The 22,301-nt window shown below is 32.3% G+C and overlaps 3 protein-coding genes and 1 non-coding gene across 4 annotated transcripts; 3 read left to right on the forward strand and 1 right to left on the reverse strand.

Moving 5' to 3' along the window:
* Positions 1-354: 354 nt before the first annotated feature.
* LOC137808116 (phospholipase A1-Ibeta2, chloroplastic) lies at positions 355-2,154 on the forward strand. Its single transcript, XM_068609071.2, has one exon. It carries the CDS (start codon positions 473-475, stop codon positions 2,120-2,122), a length of 1,650 nt encoding a protein of 549 aa, XP_068465172.1. The 5' UTR covers positions 355-472; the 3' UTR covers positions 2,123-2,154.
* A 7,349-nt stretch (positions 2,155-9,503) lies between these two features.
* TRNAE-CUC (transfer RNA glutamic acid (anticodon CUC)) lies at positions 9,504-9,576 on the forward strand. Its single transcript has one exon. It is a non-coding gene; the product is annotated as a tRNA-Glu (tRNA).
* A 51-nt stretch (positions 9,577-9,627) lies between these two features.
* Positions 9,628-12,698, forward strand: LOC137808117 (Tetratricopeptide repeat (TPR)-like superfamily protein). Its single transcript, XM_068609072.2, has one exon. It carries the CDS (start codon positions 9,686-9,688, stop codon positions 11,615-11,617), a length of 1,932 nt encoding a protein of 643 aa, XP_068465173.1. The 5' UTR covers positions 9,628-9,685; the 3' UTR covers positions 11,618-12,698.
* A 2,222-nt stretch (positions 12,699-14,920) lies between these two features.
* Positions 14,921-18,286, reverse strand: RAB1C (RAB GTPase homolog 1C). The gene is made up of 8 exons (XM_068609073.1): positions 17,992-18,286; positions 16,876-16,948; positions 16,514-16,561; positions 16,377-16,424; positions 15,842-15,913; positions 15,596-15,751; positions 15,370-15,473; positions 14,921-15,236 (listed from the first exon to the last, which is right to left on the reverse strand). The coding sequence occupies exons 1-8, from the start codon at positions 18,003-18,005 to the stop codon at positions 15,143-15,145; spliced, it is 609 nt and encodes a 202-aa protein (XP_068465174.1). The 5' UTR covers positions 18,006-18,286; the 3' UTR covers positions 14,921-15,142.
* Positions 18,287-22,301: the final 4,015 nt, after the last annotated feature.

The raw sequence follows: 22,301 nt of genomic DNA on the forward strand, positions 1-22,301 counted from the left end.
TAAATGAGTATCCGAGCTAAATGTATGTAAACTATTTGAAACTTGCGTACCTTCTAAGTTTATCCAAACTTGCATATTTAGTTGGAAAAATATAAAATAAAATAAAATTTTATTATTGAATTGAAAATATTTGAAAATTATATATTTGCTCTGTTTTTATTTGATCTGAAACAAAATAATGATACAAGTGAAGAGAGATAAAAAAAAAAGTGTGGATCTCTATTTAGAAAGCATTGCAGAGCGGTACTCTTTATATGGAGCTTTAATTTTCCACATACCCTGTGGTTCCTAGGTTCTTTCCGTAATATTTGACCAAAAGCGATGGCAAAACCCAAACATCATTCTTTAAATAGCTTTCTTGTTCCCTCTTGTGATAGTTGGTTTCGTGTTCCAAACATTCAGTTGAGTTGAGTTGACGCTGTCTCCTCCTTCCTACCCCTTCTTCCAACAACCTCAAAAACCCTTATCAACCATGATGCAGATCAGCTCCACGATACCCGCACACAACCTTCACATGTTCCAGACAAGACGCGCCAGTTTCCGCTGCCGTGCCTCTCCCCTCAACCCCTCTTCCACCACCCCACTCCCAACAACCTCCTCTTCTCCTCAGCACGTCAAACCACTCACCTCCACCGATTCCACGCGCTTGCACCTCTCCAACCTCGACAAGTTCCTCCACAAGCAATCGCCGACTCAACTCAACAACCCACAACCACAGCAACAAGAACAAGTCGCAATTCAAAGCACCAACCACAGAACAGCGACAACAGTGGAGAAGAAGGGAAAGAACATTCTGGAAGGCCTCAACCTCGCCCGTCTCTGGCCGGACACGAAAGCAACGGAGGAAATGTCGCCGCGTCACCTCAACCGCCTCCAGCGGCTCCTCTCCAAGACAGCGGAGTACTCCCCGCGCAACGTCCTCGGCAGCCGGTGGAGAGAGTACCACGGCAGCCACGACTGGAAAGGCATGCTAGACCCTCTGGACGAGAATCTCCGGCGAGAAGTAGTGCGCTACGGAGAGTTCGTGCAATCCGCATACCATTCCTTCCACTCCAACCCTGCGATGTCAGCGGAGGAGCCACCCCTCCCGCGCCACATGGTCGTACCCGACCGATCCTACAGGGTAACCAAATCCCTATACGCCACGTCATCAATCGGGTTACCAAAATGGGTGGACGACGTGGCCCCGGATCTCGGGTGGATGACCCAGCGGTCGAGCTGGGTCGGGTTCGTGGCGGTTTGCGACGATAGGAGAGAGATTGCACGTTTAGGGAGGCGCGATATCGTGATCTCCCTGCGCGGCACCGCGACGTGTCTGGAGTGGGCCGAGAACATGCGGGCCCAGTTGATAAACATATCGGAAGACACGGCCCATGGGGAGCCAAAGGCAAAGGCAAAAGTGGAGTGCGGGTTTTTGAGCCTGTACAGAACAAGAGGCACCCACGTGGGTAGCTTGGCGGAATCGGTGATCGAAGAGGTGAAGCGGTTGATGGAAGTGTACAAAGATGAAACACTGAGCATTACAATCACGGGACATAGTTTAGGTGCCGCACTGGCTCTGTTAGTGGCTGATGACGTGAGCGCCTGCAGCGGTGACGTGGCACCCGTGGCTGTTTTTTCGTTTGGTGGGCCAAGGGTCGGGAACAGGGCCTTTGGAGAGAAACTGACCGCACAAAATGTGAAAGTGCTGAGAATTGTGAATTCGCAAGATGTGATAACGAGGGTTCCTGGGATGTTGGTGAGTGAGGAGGTGGAGAAGAAACTGAGAAGGTCGAAGGTGGGTGGTGTACTGAATATGGTGGATGAGTACTCGCACATGGGAACAGAGCTCCGCGTAGAGACAAAGATGTCGCCGTATTTGAAGCCGGATGCTGACATGGCATGCTGTCATGACTTGGAGGCTTACCTGCACCTTGTGGATGGGTTTTTGGGTTCCAATTGTCCTTTTAGAGCGAATGCGAAGAGAAGCTTGGCTAGCTTAATGCAGCACCAGGGTGGCAATGTAAAAAAACTTTATACCACCAAGGTTAAGGCCTTGACTCTCAACCTTGAATTTGAAAGACAGGGATCATTCTCTATCCCTCCTTGTTTGCCCAGTCCCTCCTCCATTCAGTTCGATTAAATGTGAATACAATTATACCAATCTAATTTCCATATTTACCTATTTCACTTCTAAATATCACTACCACTTACATGCAAAATGGATCTAGGAGAAGAAGCAACTTCTCAATACTACCAAAACAAACTTTTCATATTTTACTAATTTCGTTGACGCTGGATTCTGCCACCGTCATCCTCACCCTCACTACTAACATTTCTCCAATAAATCCTATATTTACACATTTTCAAATATTCCTTCCTTTCAGTTACCTGTTCAACTCTACATTCTAAATTAATCTATTCTGCTGCTACTCTGAAAAACAAATCTATTTATTCAAACTTAACAAAATTAAAAAAAAAACGTATTATTTAACTGTTAAAAAAGTGCTACGACTCTGACTTTCTTATTTATCACATTTCCTATCATTACAATGAAATAATGTAAGAGTTTCTTAATATAATTTTTTTACAGCATCATATATTCTTTTTATTTAATGCTAAAGAAGTTATCCACTTTTATTCTTTCTTCTTATTATCGTGATATTTTTTTACCTGATTTAAAAACTATCCATTATTTTCTTTATTCAAAAAACAGAAAAGGTTAATGTTTTATTTTCATTCAATTTATTAAAAGGTTACTCTTTTTTTTTTCTCGTTTTGGAGCTAGCAGCTGAGCTTGCTGTAAAGATGTATGTGGGAGTGTGCATTGTGATGGAGTGAAGCTGTCGACCATGGAGGTAGATGGTTGTCAAGAGGGGTGGTTGTGTATTTGACTATGAGCATGTTTTGACTTGTGACTGTAATATATAATTTTTGGGTATGGTTGGGAAACAAATTTTTAAAAGTGAGACTTTTTTTGTTTAATAAATATTATCTCTTTATTTTTTAAAATGAATAAAATAAAATGATAGGTTACCATAAATTTAATATTCTAATTTTGTTTATAGTATAAATAATACAGAACTTTCTTAATTTAAAAATAAATTATTATTATTATTAATCTAATCATTTTATTCTCTTTAGAATCTCATTTTATAATATGAAGAAACATGACAGGAGATAAAATTAATAATGATAACTACTTAAGTAAAAGAGTACTAAGATCGCCAAAATTAATCTAGAGTAACTCCTGACAATAAAAAAAGAAAAAAGTAAGTATAAAAGATAATAAAGTATTGACGTGACGATAAATAATAAAAGGAAGAATACAAAATAATAATATAATTATTACATAAAGGTTTATAGTGTACGTGACACTTAAGATTGAAAAAAAATCTAAATTGTAAAATATAATTCATAATTACCTAAAATTATATTATTTTATTTATTTAAATGAATTTATGTTAAAAAGTTCAATTAGATGATTTTTTAGATTTTAATTTTTTTAAATTAAAGTGTGTATAGTTTGAGTTATGAAATGTTAGGTTTGGTCACACTTACTAAAGGTAGTATTGAATCAGGTTAATGTAAAACCATCCTCAATCAATATGGTACTAAAGTCAAATCAAATTTATTTGCATCCAAGTCAAGTTAACTGAGTCTCAGCCTAAGTCAAGTCGACACGACTCAAGTTAGGTTGACCTATGTTTAGTCAAAGTTGAGTTTAATCCAGGTCGGTCTTAGTTTGATCAAGATCAGATCGAGTCTAGCCTAATCAAGACAAGGTAAACTCGGGCCTAAGTCAAGTCGAGTCACCCATGACCCAAAACGATCTGAGTAGATAGGGCCCATGCTAAATCAAATAAACTAAAGTCCAGGTTGAGCCAAGTCAGCTTGAACGTCAAACAACACTTAGGTTGAGTTGAGTAAGCGTAAACCCAGGTCAAATAGTATTAGCTCAGGCCTAGGTCAAGCTGAATAAGTCGAACTATGGTTAAGTTAGCTCAAGACATGGTTGAGCCAAGTGGGCCTCACCTTAGTCAAGCAAGGTTACAACTATGTTTTGTTAAGGAGGGATGAAGATGAGGAGGAGTTTTCTGTGTACAGAAAGTTGTGGAGGTGTAAAACTTTACCTTCTGCACAATTCATTGTTTGAAGGGTGTTGGAGAATAAGATTGCTACTAGGGACAATTTGGAGAGGCGTGGAGTAGTGGTTGAAAATCCTTTGTGCAGTTTGTGTGGGAAGGAGGAAGAGTCTTACCGTCATTTGATTTTTGTTTGTAGTTTTGTGTGGCTTGTTTGGAGTCAATGTTTTGAGTGGTTTGGTGTGAAGTTTGTGATTCACAACGATCCTGTGTCAAATTTTCTTCAATTTAGGATGTGCAATGCGTCAGGTTCGGTAAATGATGCTTGAGGTGCAATTTGAGTGGGAATAGTGAGTGAAATATGAAAACATAGGAACAATGTCATATTTAAAAGGAGCGTGACTGACCTATCAGAAGTGTTCACAATGGTTCGAGTAAAGGTTTTGTCTTGAATTTTCTCAAAATCATGTTTTGTTTTGTTTTCTTACACTAATTGATGTTTGGTCCCTTTGGCTTCTATGAGGTTGGTCTCTTGATGCCTTTATCACATTTTTTTAAATTTTTGTTAAGATCTTTGGATTTGTTAGTATGGTAAACATTTCTTGATAGAAGGAAGATAAAGTAAAATTTTGTATAAGAATGATCATCCTGAACTAGTTTATATTTATTTATTTTTAATTGTTGATAAAAAAAAATATTATTCCATAGTTTCATTTCTATATAACAAATAAAACAAAAAAATATCATAATTGAAATACAAAGTCACAAATGCAAATATATTTTCGCTGTTCTTTAAAATAAGATATACATAGTTTCAAGAATAATATATGGAATTAAAATTACTATTTAAGAGATATTTTTATAAAAAATAGTAAGAATCGTCCAAAATGATGAATCCAAATTGATCAAGTTATTCAATTTCTTTTGGAAAAATGGTTGAACTTTAATGGAAAAGTCGAGTAAAAGTTCATATCCAAAATACTATCTCATGCTCACATAAAAATATTGTGATATGAGAATAATGAGTAAATGAAATGATTAAGTAAGAAAAAAAAATACTTCTATATAATATTTATAGATTTATGGATCGATGATTTATTATATTCAGATATCAATGACAAATATATTAATTGCATTAAGGACTATATAGAACTTTAGTACCATATTCAATGCAAGCTATACATAATTCGGTGACCTGACATCTGATTATGAAAGGTATCTCCATTTCGATTCTATAGTAAACAGGTTTGATAAGAAATTTAATAACATCGTACTTACACAAATCAGGGTATTAGCTCAGACACTTCTCTTAAATGACATGTCCGTGTTAGACACAAATATTAGACATCGATACTTGTATGACACTCGTAATACACATATTGAAAGTGTTCAATTCAAAAAATATTTATTAGATTTCTGATAATTATAACACGGTAACATAATTTTTAAAAATAAAAAATAACTTAATTTTTTAAAACTCAAAATTTTTTTTATAAAATTTTATTATGATTATAAAAATTAAATCAAATCTTTTTAAAAGCACATAAATATTTATATAAATTCATGTCCTTATATCTACATTTTATAGATTATATATATATATATATATATATATATATATATATATATATATTTCGTATTCGTCTGTATCGTGTTTTATTGTCTTTACTACATTAATATTAACTAAGATTATCCACTAAACTGTCACAGTAAAATAATGGGTGGATCACAGAAGATTTGGACTTATACAACCAGTTTCAAGAATTTCAGCATGAACTCCACAATGCTCAAATATCTGAAATAATTTATTACATACACAAGCAGAATAAAAAAAAATCTAAAAACCATCATTACTCAAATTACTTCTTCTATTATCTTATTCAACCATCAGGACATTATGTTAATAAAACAAAAGTCATTTTAAACTATTACAATTGGCAACCTCAAATTCCACTATGGTCATTTGGTCAGAAACTGCTACTAATGTTAACAAGTAAAAATGATATAGAAATAACTCACTAGTTTGGTTTAATGATTGAAGATTTAGACAAATTACATAGGATCTTAAGTTTAAATCTCATTATCGTCAGTGTAAAATAAAATATAGAACACCAATAAACAAAAAGTTAATGTGGTTTCACTATTTTCCTACTTCCCAAAAATTTGAAATAATTAAATTGTAATTGCTAAAAACACTACAAGAAAATCATGAAATAGAAATCAATTTTTATAGACCAAAATAATTAGTTGCAATAGTAATTAAATTAAAGATCATTTTCCCAAAAATTTGAAATAATTAAATTGTAATTGCTAAAAACACTACAAGAAAATCATGAAATAGAAATCAATTTTTATAGACCAAAATAATTAGTTGCAATAGTAATTAAATTAAAGATCATTTTAGAAACTAAAAAAAATTGGTTTCTAAATTAGTTTCTATTATTGTTAAATAGTTTCTAAATTGGTATCTAATTAGCAACAAAGTTTTAATTACCAATGATTTAGTTTTTAAATTTGGTAACAAAAATCTTGGTTGTTAAGAAACTATTTAACAATAATAAAAATTATTTTAGAAACTATTTAACAATAATAAAAATTAATTTAGAAACCAATTTTTTTTTAATTTATAAAATGATCTCTAATTTAGTTACTATTGTAACTAATTATTTTGGTCTCTAAAAATTGATTTTTATTTCATGATTTTCTTGTAGTGGAATCAGAATTCCAAATTACTCAGATTGTTTGTTTATCTCAACTTAAATTGAAATAATTGAATTGCAATCCTTCTCATGTCAAGCAGCATATCAAATTAATCACAATTTTAACTCAATAGTTATCATCAATTGTAATCCCTCGATCAAAGACATCATTTTTTTTTTATAATTTTTTGTTATTCAAGTCAATAATGTCTGTCTAGAACTATTTGAGAATTATGAAATACGACATAAACAAACAATGTGTAGCAGAAGAGCAACCACACGATTTTCATGTTTAATTTTAAATACTAATAGAATAGTTAATTCAACTGAAGCCACGCCTAATGAAAAAAACTTGGAAGTCTTAGCTTAAATAAATAGAGTTGAGTTTAACATGTGCTAATCAGTTCAATTTGAAAAGAAATGGCTAAATTCGAATCACATCAGCCCCCACCAGTTTCAACTTTAGAGTCAGCAAAGGGTTAAAAAAAAGAAACTACTATATCCAATAGTCTAATAATAGGAACAAAACAAAAAAACAAAACAAAGTGCTGTTGTATCCACTAAAAGGAAAAAACACCACCACCAAAACACTCTGTAACAAAAGCACTTTTGAGCTGACAGAAGTTGAACAGGATTCACACTTTTCTTACCTGGTGTTAATATAAGCAACCAATAAAGTTGAATATGTAATGATAAGATTCAATAAATAGTAGAGTTATTTACATATTAATTCAACTTTTAACTTTTGATTGCAGATGTACAAAAAAATAAGGTTAACCTATAATTTATATTTTTAATTTTTTATGTGTTTTGATTTTCCATTTACAGTTTAGTTTTCCCATATTAACCCATATTAAAAAAAAACAGTTCAATTTTTTTTAAGAAATATTTTACATTTTAATTTGTAAAATTATTTCTTAACATATCTTAAAGAATTTATTTTACAGGAATCTTAAAATATATTAGATATAGATTCAATTAGATAAAAACGAAAGATAGAATAAACATAAATTTTAATATTAAATATGTAATATCCTAAATATTGTTATCTAATAATATAAATAATAGATAGACTGATAGATAGATATGATAAGACAAAGTTTTTTACACAACATAATAATAAATAAATAGGGTTGGTGCATCCCTAAATATATCTATTAATTATTTTTTTTATCCGATAAAAAAATATAAATAAATATATTATTCGTCACAAATGTTACTGAACATATAAATCAATACCGTATTGGGTATCCACCGCATACCATAAAGATATCATCATACACATACATACTTCATAATGATTTAACACTATCATTGCCATATCATGCATTAAACATATATCTAAAAATATACAATTAATTTATCTATACAAACACACACATAACCATCAATTCACACTACAACACATGTCAACATACATATAGTAACATGTCGCTTAAGCGAACTCATCTGACTTGAGCGAAATCTTTTTGCACAATTGGGTGCAAGCTAACTCCCCTTTCTTCAAATCCCAACATATAGAACTTAAAGCATATATTTATATTTGAGCCATACACACATGTTGGAATTATTCAGCAACTTCTAGATCTTTTACCACTTTGTCATTAACACTTGACCGACCTGACACCACTAGAGTGCCCTCAACGTGGTAGCATAAGTTTTCAAGATTTTGGAACTTCATGGACATCGTCATTCACCTTGCTCAAGGGTTCAACACAACTCTTGAGTGTCTTGCATATCACATGAGCATTTAACACAATATTTAAGTGATATGCTTTCAAAGGAGAAAGTTGTCTCAATGTTTTTCTTGCTTAGGCTACACATGTCATCAATTGAGTGTATAAGATTTTGTTTAAGCAATGATGAATGATGAATGTAATCATTACACATTTTGAGGGTCGCTTGAACGGGTGGGATGTCACTTTAACACGTACTTAATCCAAGAGCACCAATGTTTTGAGAATTAAGAAGAAAATCACGGAAGATCACAAAAACCCTTAATACATGTACATTTCCATAAATAACAAATCATTATTACATTGTTTTTAGCTTCCAATCAGTTTTGTAAAATATACATTTCATATTATATCCAAAATCATACTCAATGATATACATATAACCTTTCCATATACATATATCTAACATTACAAATCATCAAACAACCACACTTATAAACAACAAAATGATTTATTGAAAATAAATATTAGCAACCCTTGCTTGGATTGAAGTGTGCCTACTTTGTCCTAAACAATTCCAAAAATCTAAAACAACCTAGATAAACCCTCAAAGTCAAATCTTACACCAACATCATCTTCTCTTAACAATCCAGAGATTAAGAAAATGAATTAAAACATTAGTAAAGAATAAGTTATACTCACCAAACTTGAAAATCAATATGTCCATTAATATCTCTAACCTTCTAACTCCTAGATAATATGACAGCCAAAAAACACTTTGAATCTTCTATAGACTATAAGAGAATTTAGAGAGAAGAGTTTTAGCGAGATAAAAGTTTGAAATGAAAATATTTACTTATAATTTTTTTTTTTAAAAATTCATTTTAAAATAAATCTAGGCTTTAAAAAATAAAAATTACATATTTTTAAAAATTAAATAAAAAAAATCCCAAAAATAGAACTATTAAAATAATTGATAAAAAAATATATTAACTAAAAATTACAATTAAATCTAAACAATATTAATATATTTGTACGTTTACGCAAGTACCATTTACATGAAATCCGTTGTAGTCTAGTTGGTCAGGATATTCGGCTCTCACCCGAAAGACCCGGGTTCAAGTCCCGGCAACGGAAGTTAAATTTTTTTGCTTTTTTTATGGCTCTTTCCTTATAAATACGAGGGTAACAACAGAACCATGTTTGATTAGTGAAACTGAAACAACAGAAGAACATAGTGAGATACATGTTTTATTTACGTTTATTAAGGACGAGGAAGCGAAATTCTTCGTTTGCAACACTAATCAAACACCAAAGCCTCACTTTTTCCACCCCAAATCACCAACATGTGTCCTCACACTCCCATCAACGCGAGCTTAATGATAACAACATCATTGCAACAAACAAGCTCATCACAAGCTACGTTCGATGCGGTGACTTAGATTCCGCTGTTCGTGTGTTTGAAAACATGAAAGTAAAGTCTACTGTTACGTGGAACTCTATCCTGGCTGCCTACGCCAAGAAACTTGGCCACTTCGAACAGGCTCGCCATCTGTTTGAGAAAATTCCCCAACCCAACGTTGTGTCTTATAACATCATGTTGGCGGGTCATTGGCTTCATTTTGGTGTCCATGATGCGCGTAGCTTCTTTGACAGCATGCCTGTGAAGGATGTTGCTTCGTGGAACACTATGGTTTCGGGTTATGCGCAGGTTGGACTCATGGGTGAGGCTCAGAGGTTGTTCTCGGTGATGCCGGAGAGAAACTGCGTGTCTTGGAGTGCCATGGTGTCTGGATATGTGGCTTGTGGGGATTTGGATTCTGCTGTGGAGTGTTTTTATGCTGCGGATGTGAGGAGTGTGATCACGTGGACTGCCATGATCACTGGGTACATGAAATTTGGGAGGGTTGAACAGGCAGAAAGATTGTTTGAGGAAATGACAATGAGGACATTAGTAACATGGAATTCTATGATTGCTGGGTATGTTGAGAATGGGAGGGCGGAGGATGGGTTAAGGCTATTCAGGACAATGTTGGAAACTGGAGTTAAGCCTAATGCTTTGAGCTTGACTAGCGTCTTGTTGGGTTGTAGTAATTTATCAGCATTGCAGCTGGGTAAGCAAGTTCATCAATTAGTTTGTAAGTCTCCATTGAGTAGTGATACGACTGCCGGGACTTCATTGGTTAGCATGTATTCCAAGTGTGGGGATCTAAAGGACGCCTGGGACTTATTTGTTCAGATTACCCGGAAAGATGTTGTGTGCTGGAATGCAATGATTTCTGGCTATGCCCAGCATGGGGCTGGTGAAAAAGCTCTTCATTTGTTTGATAAGATGAAAAAAGAAGGCATGAAGCCCGATTGGATTACTTTTGTTGCAGTATTGTTAGCATGTAACCACACAGGACTGGTGGATCTCGGGGTCCAATATTTTAACACAATGGCAAAAGATTTCGGAATTGAAACTAAACCAGAACACTATGCATGCATGGTTGACCTTCTTGGTCGAGCTGGAAAGCTAGCTGAGGCTGTAGATTTGATAAAAAGTATGCCTTTTAGGCCCCATCCTGCCATTTATGGAACACTTCTGGGTGCTTGTAGGATCCATAAAAACTTGCACTTGGCTGAGTTTGCTGCCAAAAATTTGCTTGAGCTTGATCCAACTATTGCAACTGGATATGTTCAATTGGCTAATGTTTATGCATCACAAAATAGATGGGACCATGTTGCTAGGATCCGAAGATCAATGAAAGAAAATAATGTAGTGAAGACACCTGGGTATAGTTGGATTGAAATAAACAGTATGGTGCATGAGTTTAGGTCGAGCGACAGATTGCACCCTGAATTGGCTTCTATACATGTAAAGCTAAATGACTTGGAGAAGAAAATTAAATTGGCTGGTTATGTGCCAGATCTTGAATTTGCATTGCATGATGTGGGAGAGGAGCTGAAAGAACAGATTCTTTTATGGCATAGTGAGAAACTTGCAATTGCATTTGGACTTCTTAAGGTACCATCAGGGGTTCCAATCCGGGTATTCAAAAACTTGAGAGTCTGTGGAGATTGCCATTCTGCAACCAAGTACATCTCAGCTATAGAAGGAAGAGAAATTATAGTTCGAGATACCTCGAGGTTTCATCATTTTAAGGATGGATTCTGCTCCTGCAGGGATTACTGGTAACCTTGATGTGAAGCTAAACCGGCATGCTCCTTACCTTGGATCGATTTGATTTCTCGAACACAGAAAGGAATACTATTGTAGGGATTCAGAAAAGTGCTCTTAATTTCAGTAGCATCGCATTTTTCCAGTTGAACTAATAGGCAGTGGGCAGTCCTTTTTACCCACAGTTGTTGTTAGCTGCCTTGTACAGTCTCTCGACAGACAGACATTGACTAAAGAGAAAGCAATTGATTGATGTTTGTTGGAACTCCAAAAAAGAATGCTTTCCCAAATGTATCCCCAACAACGGAAGAACAACTTGTATTAACCTCCAAATTCAAAGGATACATGGGTTGTGGCGGAGTTAAACAATAGTCGTATGGAAACTGACCCTGGGAGGAAAGTTGCTCACTCCAGCAAAGATTTCTCTCCAGCTCTCTCCTGCAAGATTGAGTACAGATTAGTAAAAAAAAATAGGGTACAGTAGGATTAATCTAATGGTTGAGATTAAAACTTAAAAGAGACACACCCCGTGTGCTGCAGAACCAAATGGAAGCGGCTTCAGACGAGGACAACCTGGACTCATGTTTTGAACCAGAAACAACCAAAAAACCCAGATAATGCCACCATTCCTGACCCCGATCTTCATTACTTACACCACAAGTCACCATACCCGTGCCAAAATCAATGGCAAACACCATCTTCCATCAACTCCCTTGGTATGTCACGAAACCAGATGGGCAGTAATGAAAATCACAATGCATTTAATGAAAGAATAATGGAGGAAAAAACATTACAAACCCACTTGTAATCCAGCACAAATGCTAATGCTGCAAGTTCTGAGATTGTTTTGCCTTATTTGGGTAAACATGGCTAGCAATCAACTAAGGAGCATTCTTATGATATACATTTTTTAAAAATATTTTTGATAGTATTCTAATCTCTGTTAATTTTATTTTTTATACATTATAATTACAGCAGTTGCTATTTAACTATTCTAGTGTACAAATTATGGATTGAATAGATTTTTTGGTTTTTAAGTAGAACTTTTGTCACTTTAGTACAAGATATGATGTCATAACATATTCATATAGAGTAAATTTCTCCAGGGTCTTCAATTCCTTATCATGTTGTTTCAATGAAATGAATTGTACAATGCTGTTTCTAATATATTTAACTATGTATAGCATTATGCATGTTTCTTCTTTGTATTCATCTATATCTTCTACATGTTAAATCAGTGGTAGTTGTAACCATCCGGCAGATGGTCAACCGTGAATCCTTTTTTCTCCAATCTCTCCCACCTTTCCGCTCTACAATGTTTAAAAGTGGGAGGTTGTGCCAGTTAATAGCCATTCTCATTTTTCCTCCATTTTGTTGAATCTCATATACTTGATAAATCTTTACAAGTTTGTTATAGGAGAAAAAATGATTAAATAAAGGATAGACATAGTTTGTTATTGTTAGTTAGAATTTTTTAGTTTCTAAGTTGTTAAGGAAATGTGTTGGAGATCCCATATCGACAAGAGATTAGAGCCTTTCATTGTATATAAGTGGGTGCAAACCTCAACCCTATGAGAGCCGGTTTTATGGGATTGAGTTAAGCTTAAAGTCCACTTCGTAATATGGTATCAGAGTCATTTTCGAGCCTATCCTAATGAGTGTTTATGTTGGGCCTATTGTACCACCCGCTATCATGCGCTTATTTTCCAGCTATAGTTTGCAATTCAAGAGTTGCACATGTACACTTGAATGCTCTTGTTAAATCTCTCTAAATTCTAGATAAACATCTACTTACCAAAATATTAGTCTTGTGCCAATAGGTTCTGTTGACAGCCACAATAGATGGGAAAATTTTGAGCAATTTCAAGTCATATTATAGCATACAGCAAGCAAACTACTCTTCATAGTAAAGCACGATAGCATCCAAAAGAGCATTTATTCTTGTTTATTAAATCCTAATTATTTATTACATTTATTATCGTTAAAAAAAAACTAAAGCCATGAAAGGAATATGGAAAGAAAAACTATAGTTTGACACAACTACACCCACTTAAATAACTATTTTAATAATATAATAATATACATTGGTATTTTAAGCTAAAAAATATAAAACAAATCTAACTTAATAATTTGAAATATTAATATTTTGGGCTGTGTAGTAGATATATTTTACTTTATGAGTGTCAAATAGGACTCCATGGAACTATCTAGTGGATTAGTTAGTTTTTATTTCAACAACACATGAAGTATTAAATACAATAAATGAATGAATGGTTAGATATATTAAACAAGACTCTTTTTGTCAACCACAGACGGAAAAATATCCAAATCCGTTACATCAACCACTTTGAAACCAAAATTATGTCATGCATCAATTATAAAAAGTGCAAAATTCACAAAGCAATACAATCTAATGGTGAGAATGCAGTTTGCTTGGGTATGGTATGCGGTGGTTTCACACAGCCATGGTAGCTTGTCGGTTAGTAATGTAGATTGGGGTCAGGTGTGGGAGCCTGGTTCAAAACATGATTCCAAGTTGTCCTGGATCCTGGTTCAAAGGGGTGTGTCTCTCTTCGAGTTTTAATCTCAGTCATAAACTATCTTTTTGAGTTTTAATGAGCCATTAAACCAATCCTACGATACTCATTCTTGTTGTAGAGAAGAAATCTTTGCTAGAGAGGATCTGGACTCAAAGCATATTCGAATTGATTTTTAATTAAAACTGTCTAATTTGTTGATAGATTTGTTTTAACTTTAAAAACTGATAATTATTAAGATGGGAAATACATTGGGCCTAGTGCTTCCGCAATGATTAGGCCAGATTGTTTATTCGAAGGAAATGACAGTGTTACTAATTTAGAAACTCAAAGGAAGCATGTATGCCGACATCCAGAGAGAAAGACCTGGAAAGTCGTTATGTTTTACTGTCGCGACAGGAGAAGACAGCATCGTAGTTTTTTAATAATTGTATTCTCTTGGTTCAATCATTTTTCCAATACTACATTTTATTTCTAAACTTATAATATATCCTTAAAAAATAACTGCTTGTGTTTTGAACCTTTAATCCCTAGCGCTGACGCTTGGCGTTCTTTCTAGAGCAAAAAAATATAGAACATTGACAAGATAGTAAAAAAAAACAAAATGAAAAGATAAACGCCAATAACTGGCAAAATTTTTTATTAAAAAAAAATCCAGTTTTCCATTATTTTATGACTAGACTTACAAGAGTGAATGCAATTGAACAAGAGATTCTACTCCTTCAGAGAGAGACAAGTGAGAGCAATCTATGTAGAAGCCGATGAAATGAGGTGAATGAGCATGGAACAAAGAACAAGACAAATACTGCTATTTACTAATATTCCTAATTTTGTACAAATGTTTTTTTAAATCAAATACATTGAAAAGAATGGAAGTTTTAACAACGACTTAACGATAAGGAACAAATGATGACGAACAATCTTCATATAAAAGCAATATGTGAAAAGCTAGTTTTACATGCCACTGAGACACATATAAACGTCTAAGATCACAAATACTTCGTCTCTAATTCGAGCAGCAACCTCCCTTCTGGTTCACTGGCTGTCCTCGAATTTGGACTGTAGGAGGCCTCGCATTGTTCACTGGTTGGCTTGCCATTCTGTGGAAACGAACCAAAGATATCATATCAAGTTCATTAAAGGAACTTACTAAATAAATTTCATTTAAATCCACAATTTCAAACAAAATGAATAACAATAACTAATAGAAGGGAAACAAGGTCCTTTATTGACCTGTTTTTAATTTCAGCAGCCATGGCCATGAAAGCCTGCTCCACATTAGTGGCATTTTTAGCACTAGTTTCCATGAACGGAATTCCAATTTCGTCCGCAAATGCCTGCAAAGATAAAAGTAGAAAGCACAAACTTCAGAACATTAGACAAAATGACAAAATGAACAATTTCAACAGATGTCGGTGGGAAAAATACACAACAAAAACAAAATAAAATTTAGAATCACCTTTGCTGTCTCATAGGACACAACTTTATTTGCTGTAAGATCACACTTGTTTCCAACTAGAAGCTTGTTAACATTTTCACTTGCATAACGGTCAATTTCATTCAGCCACTGCTTAACATTATTGAAGCTATCTTGGTCAGTGACATCATAAACAACCTGCAAAAATAAGCAACATGGTTACACCGATGCTTTCCAAAGAACCAAAGGAAACTAACTCAAGAAGGAGAACCAGATTCAAAGACTCACAATAATGCCATGAGCCCCACGATAGTAGCTGCTAGTGATTGTCCGGAAACGTTCCTGACCCGCAGTGTCCCACTATATGGTAAAAAAATGTAGAAAAATCTGTCAACAATTACAAAAGAGAGTAAAGCAACAATCCCAAAAAAATGGGACAGGTGTAACAAATAATTTCCTACTTTTTTCATGGATAACCTTAAGCTCTCAAATATTACAGTTTGGCCCGACCTACTACAAAATTGGTGACAGAAAACAACTTGGATTGAGCGTCTTGGTAAATGAACTACATTATTATTACATTAAGCATAAACAAAGAGATTCTTGAATACGTGAGTGATAAACTCGGATTGAGCATTTTTTCTAAGCACACCGAAATTGATTATATAGGTATTCTAGTAAGAGACAATTTCACAAGATGTAATTTAGAAGTAGAAACCAAAATCGACACATAATCATGAAAACATTTACGTTAGAAGCAAATCAATTTGTGTCAAAGCACAACACAAATAACATTTATTAAAGTCAAAGATCAGGTGCTTACAATTTGAAGTTTAATAGTCTTCCCATCCTGCTCCACAGTGCGGATTTTCTATAAAAGAGGGCGTGGTAAATAATTAGTCACATATTTGTGCTAAAAATAAAATCGAGATTAGGTTAATGCTGAATACAAATGCTTACAAAGTCCACTCCAATGGTACTGATATAGCTATCAAGGTATGAATCATCCTGTTTCACAACAAAATAAAATATAAGGGTAGACTCCACTTCTTAAAAACAAATTCAATGTAAACTTTTGGTAGAACTGTAACCTCCACCAATACACACACTACGGTATATTAATTTCTAACCTGAGGGTCCAAAGTTCTAATACCACTCACACCATATGTAGAGCATAAATCTCTAATATTTCATAAAATTTGGACCTTCATAAATATAGGGAAATGGAATAGTTGGAATCTTCAAATTCCTTTTTCATTAATTGCAAAACAAGAAAGGAAATATAAAAACAATAATAAAAAGGACAGATGCTCAGAACTTACAGCAAACCTGAGGAGAAGACATGACTTGCCTACACCAGAATCTCCAATCAGCAAAAGCTTGAACAAATAATCGCTGCAAAAAACATGGTGAAGCTCCAATCAAAGACCGGAAAGTATTACTATTAAGGAACTGCTTATCAATACCCAATGATACGGAAATATAGCACATAAGACGACCACAGGTTCCATAGCACGCCACAGCAAAACAAGAACGTCTAAAAGGTAGCATGCAAGCTGCCACGTATAGGACATCATCACTTATAATAATAGTAGATATAGTCATGTTTACTATTAATTTTGTCTCGTGATTTGTACAATACTTGTCCACTCAAACACAGATAAACTCCACTAACTTTGCACAAAAGTCACGAGTTTTTCCAATAAACTTTTAGTCCTCTTAGCAGTACCCAAGCAGATTGCACGACATATTTATGGCCTCAGCAAGAATCAACACTAACAACTGAAAATGCCTTTAAATTTATAAATCAATTTATTTTAGGAAGGACCACCCGTTGCTTAATCATCACGTTCATAGATCTACCCATAGGACTTTTTTTCATAACAGAAGAATCAAATAATAACTGTTATTTAGTTAGAATACAACATCATTAATCACCGCGAGAAAAATAAAAGAGAGATAGGGAGGGAGGGAGAGACTAAGGTATCAATTATAATAAATTTACAAATCACAACAAGCAACCTAAGTCCTTAGAATTCACATATCTTAACTAATGAAGAAGCTGGCATCTTGTTCTGATAGCATATAATACTGACCCAGTTTCCGCAGTTATTTCATCATTACAGAAAGACTATTATTATGATAAAACGTTTAAAAGTCCTAAACCAGATCAGAGAAGCAAACATTTCACAAATAGCTCTAATATAATTGAACACGCGAACAAATCTACGGTCTAAAGAAACAGATCTAATCAGTGAGAAAGTTTCAAGAAGCACGATCCAGTAAAACAAATTTCAAATAACCGAGACAACACTATGCAAATACAAAATTCAACACTACGCTCGACAACGACTGCAGATCTAAACGAGCTTAGAACACAAGAAACGATTCGGAGCGGGATTTTCGCAATTGAAGCAGCGAGGAGAATATGCACTTACTATTCGGGATTCATGGTGGTGAGAGGTTAACTACTAGAATCGGAGAGGAATGGACGGAAGAAGAAGGAGTAAAGGGTCGCCGGCGAGAGGAGTGAGCGGAATCTGATCGTCGCCGGAGAAAGAGGGGTGAGGGGGTTGAAGAGAGAAACAGAAAAAACGTGTAGAAGTGGCGTTTTAAAATGACCAGCGGGAGGTCTTAAGGGTGAAGGGGTGCGAGTGGGGTGACGTATCATCAGGATCAGCCGCAGCCACGTGTCCTGCATCCTACTTCCATTTACCAAGTTGGATGCTTCCTTCTTCTCACCTTGTCACAAACTTAATTTTATATTTTACTCTTTAATTATCATTTTTTAAAATTTTATCAATTAAGTTTTTTATGCGTTTTGTTGGTCTATAATTTAACAGTGTTTAAAAATTCATAAAAAAAGTTAGAAAAATTATAAAATAACATTGTTTTTATGTTGTTTTAATTTTTGAAGTTTTTAAAATTTTAGGTAGTTTATATCAGTACATAATAATTTGTTATTAGAAGTTTTTAGAAAAAAATATTGATATTTGGATAATAATATTTTTAGAAATTAATTTTGTAAATAGAAGTTAATATTTTGAAGTTTAAAGCATAACTGACATCGCACAGTTTTACTATACTTGAAACGAATACATTAAAATTGGATGGATTTAGGAGTATGAATAGACCAATATAGCATTTCAATCTATTCATGGACTATGTGCATCAAAATTTAATTAAAAAGTTATATCATAAAGAATATTTAAAATAATTGGAAGATAAGGTAGCATCTAAAAATAGGGTAAAAAATGATTTGGAGTGTAAAGTTGTGATAATAAACAATAATTGTCTTCTATGAGTGACGTTAAGAATAAAGCGTATCAACTATAGAAGCGTGACATGGTTGTTTCTCTGGTTAGTTAAGATAGTGCTGTCTCCGTAGACAATTTCTATCAGCAATAGTCTACATCTATACTTCTACTGTTTATATTCATACTTGTTTCGTATAACTTCATCCATTCAAACATTTTTATAATGCTAATTATTAAAAAGCATCTTAATTATTATTTTTAAAACAGTTGATTTAAAGAAGGTTCATATTGGATATCTGATATAAACTTTAAACAAAAACAATTGTATATGACGTAAGTTATATAACTTATTTTCAAAAAATTGAGTATTATACTATAAATAATTTTATAAGATTAAGTTATATTTAAAGTATATGATTCATAATAGTTTATATTTTCTATGAGGTTACAAGTTTAATTAAGATATTATTAAAAAAAAAGGGGTGATTGGGATAGGTTATATCTCAGTGATAAAATTTAAGTGAGTTAAATTGCAATTGAAAAGTTTAAGTATTAGAGAGAGCGATTCTGGAGAAAGATTATTTTATGGCTGTAAGTAAAATATGAGTAGATAAAAGTTTCAATTAATGTGTGATGTTTAGGTCATTGTTTATAAAATAAGTGTAGTTTATAGTGGATTTTTTGTTGTTATTAAATTTGCATATTAAATTATAAACAATATAATCAAATTATTTTATGTAAAAACTTTTATGTGATTTTTTTGAAGTAAACACATTTTAATATTTTACCCTCATATATTTTAGCTTACAAAATGTTTTCAATAACATATAACAATATTATTTCTAGTGAGAAGAATATTATTTACGAAGACGAATAATAAAATCATAAGACATATTTTTGGTCTTAATATTTTATTTTCTTTTTCCTTAGGTTAATTTTTCGATTTGATCTCACTATTTTAAATACTTTTAATTTAATTACGCAATTTAAAAAGAAATTGTTTAATATGAATTAAAAGTTATAAAAGACTAATTTACTCCTTTAGAATTTAACCTACTTTTCTTTATAATTAAAATTGATTATAATTCATCTTTACTTTTAGTTGAAGCGACTATATGTATAATATATAGATGTTTTTAAATTTAAAATAAGATTTATAAATATAGATTAAAAGTTGTATTATAAAGATACATAGCTGTTTTAAAAATTAATATAAAACATTAAAATAACAAAGTTAAGAATATTAACAAATGTTACAAGGGAAAAAAATTAAGCTATTTTGTGATAAAAGAATCCTAATTTAATATAAAAATAAATGACTAAATAAGTTTTTTTTTTTTCTTTAAACTTTCTTCTCACAGTGTTTTTTTTTTGTGTGTGCTCTCCTACTAGATAAGAAAAAACAATAGTTTATAGTAAAGAAGAAAATGTATAAGTTGATATCTACAAAGAGCACTGAAGAAAAGATAATAACGTAAAGTATCAATAAATAAAAAGAAAAAGAAGGGGATTTGATTTGAAGATTAAGAAAAGAGAATGGTCACACGCGTTTTCGAGTGCAATATTCCGCGTGTCAGTCCCGCGTAAAATTAAATAATCATTAAATAGGGTTATAGGAAACCCCTACCAAACCAACAGTGCAATTCGTTTTCGACAAATATTTTTTTAAAATAATCTTATTTAAAACACAATGATGCTAATATCGGAAAATCATAGGGTGTTTTCCATTTTTTTTTTTTAAATTCCGTATATCAAAAATTAATTTAAGAAATTTTTTTATTTTTCATAATGTATCTCATTTAATTTTAAAAAAAAATTAAAATATAAAATTAAATATAACAGAAATAAAATAAAAAAATTAATATATAAGAGAAGAGAATTAATATAGTTTTTTTTTATATTTTCTTTTCTTACCCCTTTAGTTCCTTTATTGTTTTTTTTTTCCTTTTTTATTTGTTTTGTTTTATTCATAAAGAAATAAAGATAGTTTTCTCTTATTTGAAATATCAATTTTTATAGTGTAATATTTTTAATGTATGAAGTTTTACCGATTCTTATGTAAAAAGATTTTTTTTAATCTCAAAAAAATATTCGCAATATTGAAATTTAAATAATTTTATTTTGTCTTCTTTTTAAACTAATATAAATATTCTTAATTTTTTAAAATATTTTTATACGTCAATTCTTTTTAGATATATAAAATAAAATTTGAATTGTTATATTTTTTAATTGTGACTTAATAATTATATATTTTTATTATATTAAAAAAAGTTAAACTTTTTAGTTATGATTTAATTATTCATAAGTTCAAATTTTTTAAAAATAATGTATATTTTCTAATGTTTATATTTATATTAAATTATATATTTTATTAATATATATATATATAATTTGAGTATGTTATTTTAACTTTTCCAAAAAAATATTGGTGAAGATCCTAATTAATATACTCTTAAGAATTCAAATCTTATTTTATCACGTACCCTTTGTTTCTTTTCTTCTTTTTTCATTATTCTATTTTTTTTACTCCATCCAAATAATCATGTTAACCTATTTCACCATTGGATGCCTGTAAAATTGCTGAGACTGAACTAGAAAATAATGCAAATAGATCACCTCTAAGATACTGTAAATTGATGTATAAATTCAATGAATCCCAAAAAAAATCATAAATTTTAATGAAATTAGTCGGTATATGACTTATTGGTAAAGTTTTAAAGAGTAAAATAACACAACAAAACTATTTCTTGCTTCATCCTTACACGTTTCTTACTTCTTTAAGAAAGAATTAACCTTTTCAGTTGTTATAAGTACACGTTTCTACTTTTCTTCTCCAAATTTATATGGGATTCCTTATATATATATATATATATATATATATATATATATATATATATATATATATATATAATTATAATTGAAAGGAGGACAAATATAAACATTTTTCTCCTCTTTCTCATTCATCAAGACTAAAAGTTTTTCAACAATTTTTAATTTTGTCTTAGCATACTTAAATACCCTTGTCTCAACTCGTAAGTTGTTTTAAGTTATAAAAATCGTGTAAAATTGAGATTTAAAGTTGTTCTATGTCACATAATACCTACATCACTTTTCTCTTTCTGATACAGTGCTTCAGAGACTATTGTTGGAGACTCTATTGTTGTAGTAGAGACGGTTGTTTTTAGATTCCAAGATAACAAGTTTTTAAGATAAAGAGTTGTACTAAGATAATGAGATAATGAGATAGTGAGAACAAGGTCTCTGACGCAATAGTGTGAAAGAGAGACATCATTGAGTAATTACCCAAACCCACAAAAATTCTACATTTCTTCCCAAATAGACTCTTAAATGAGTAGATATAACAGATGTTGTAGAATTATATGAGTTTGGAATTGAATGAGTTAATGAATATATTTGAATAGTTTGTTGAATCAAGTTAAATGAAATGTTTGATGAGAATTTGTTGTTTGATTTTAGATGATTTTGATTTA

Source organism: Phaseolus vulgaris, chromosome 3 (genome assembly GCF_051622355.1).
Source record: "Phaseolus vulgaris cultivar YP4 chromosome 3, ASM5162235v1, whole genome shotgun sequence".
Taxonomy (NCBI): domain Eukaryota; kingdom Viridiplantae; phylum Streptophyta; class Magnoliopsida; order Fabales; family Fabaceae; genus Phaseolus; species Phaseolus vulgaris.

Coding starts and splice junctions, on each gene's coding strand:
- LOC137808117 (XM_068609072.2), top strand. CDS start 9,686: ATGTTTTATTTACGTTTATTAAGGACGAGGAAGCGAAATTCTTCGTTT.
- LOC137808116 (XM_068609071.2), top strand. CDS start 473: ATGATGCAGATCAGCTCCACGATACCCGCACACAACCTTCACATGTTC.
- RAB1C (XM_068609073.1), bottom strand. Junction 16,562..16,875: donor GTCTTCTCCTCAGGTTTGCT/GTAAGTTCTGAG, acceptor GTTGTGAAACAG/GATGATTCATACCTTGATAG. Junction 15,752..15,841: donor GTGGGGCTCATGGCATTATT/GTGAGTCTTTGA, acceptor TTATTTTTGCAG/GTTGTTTATGATGTCACTGA.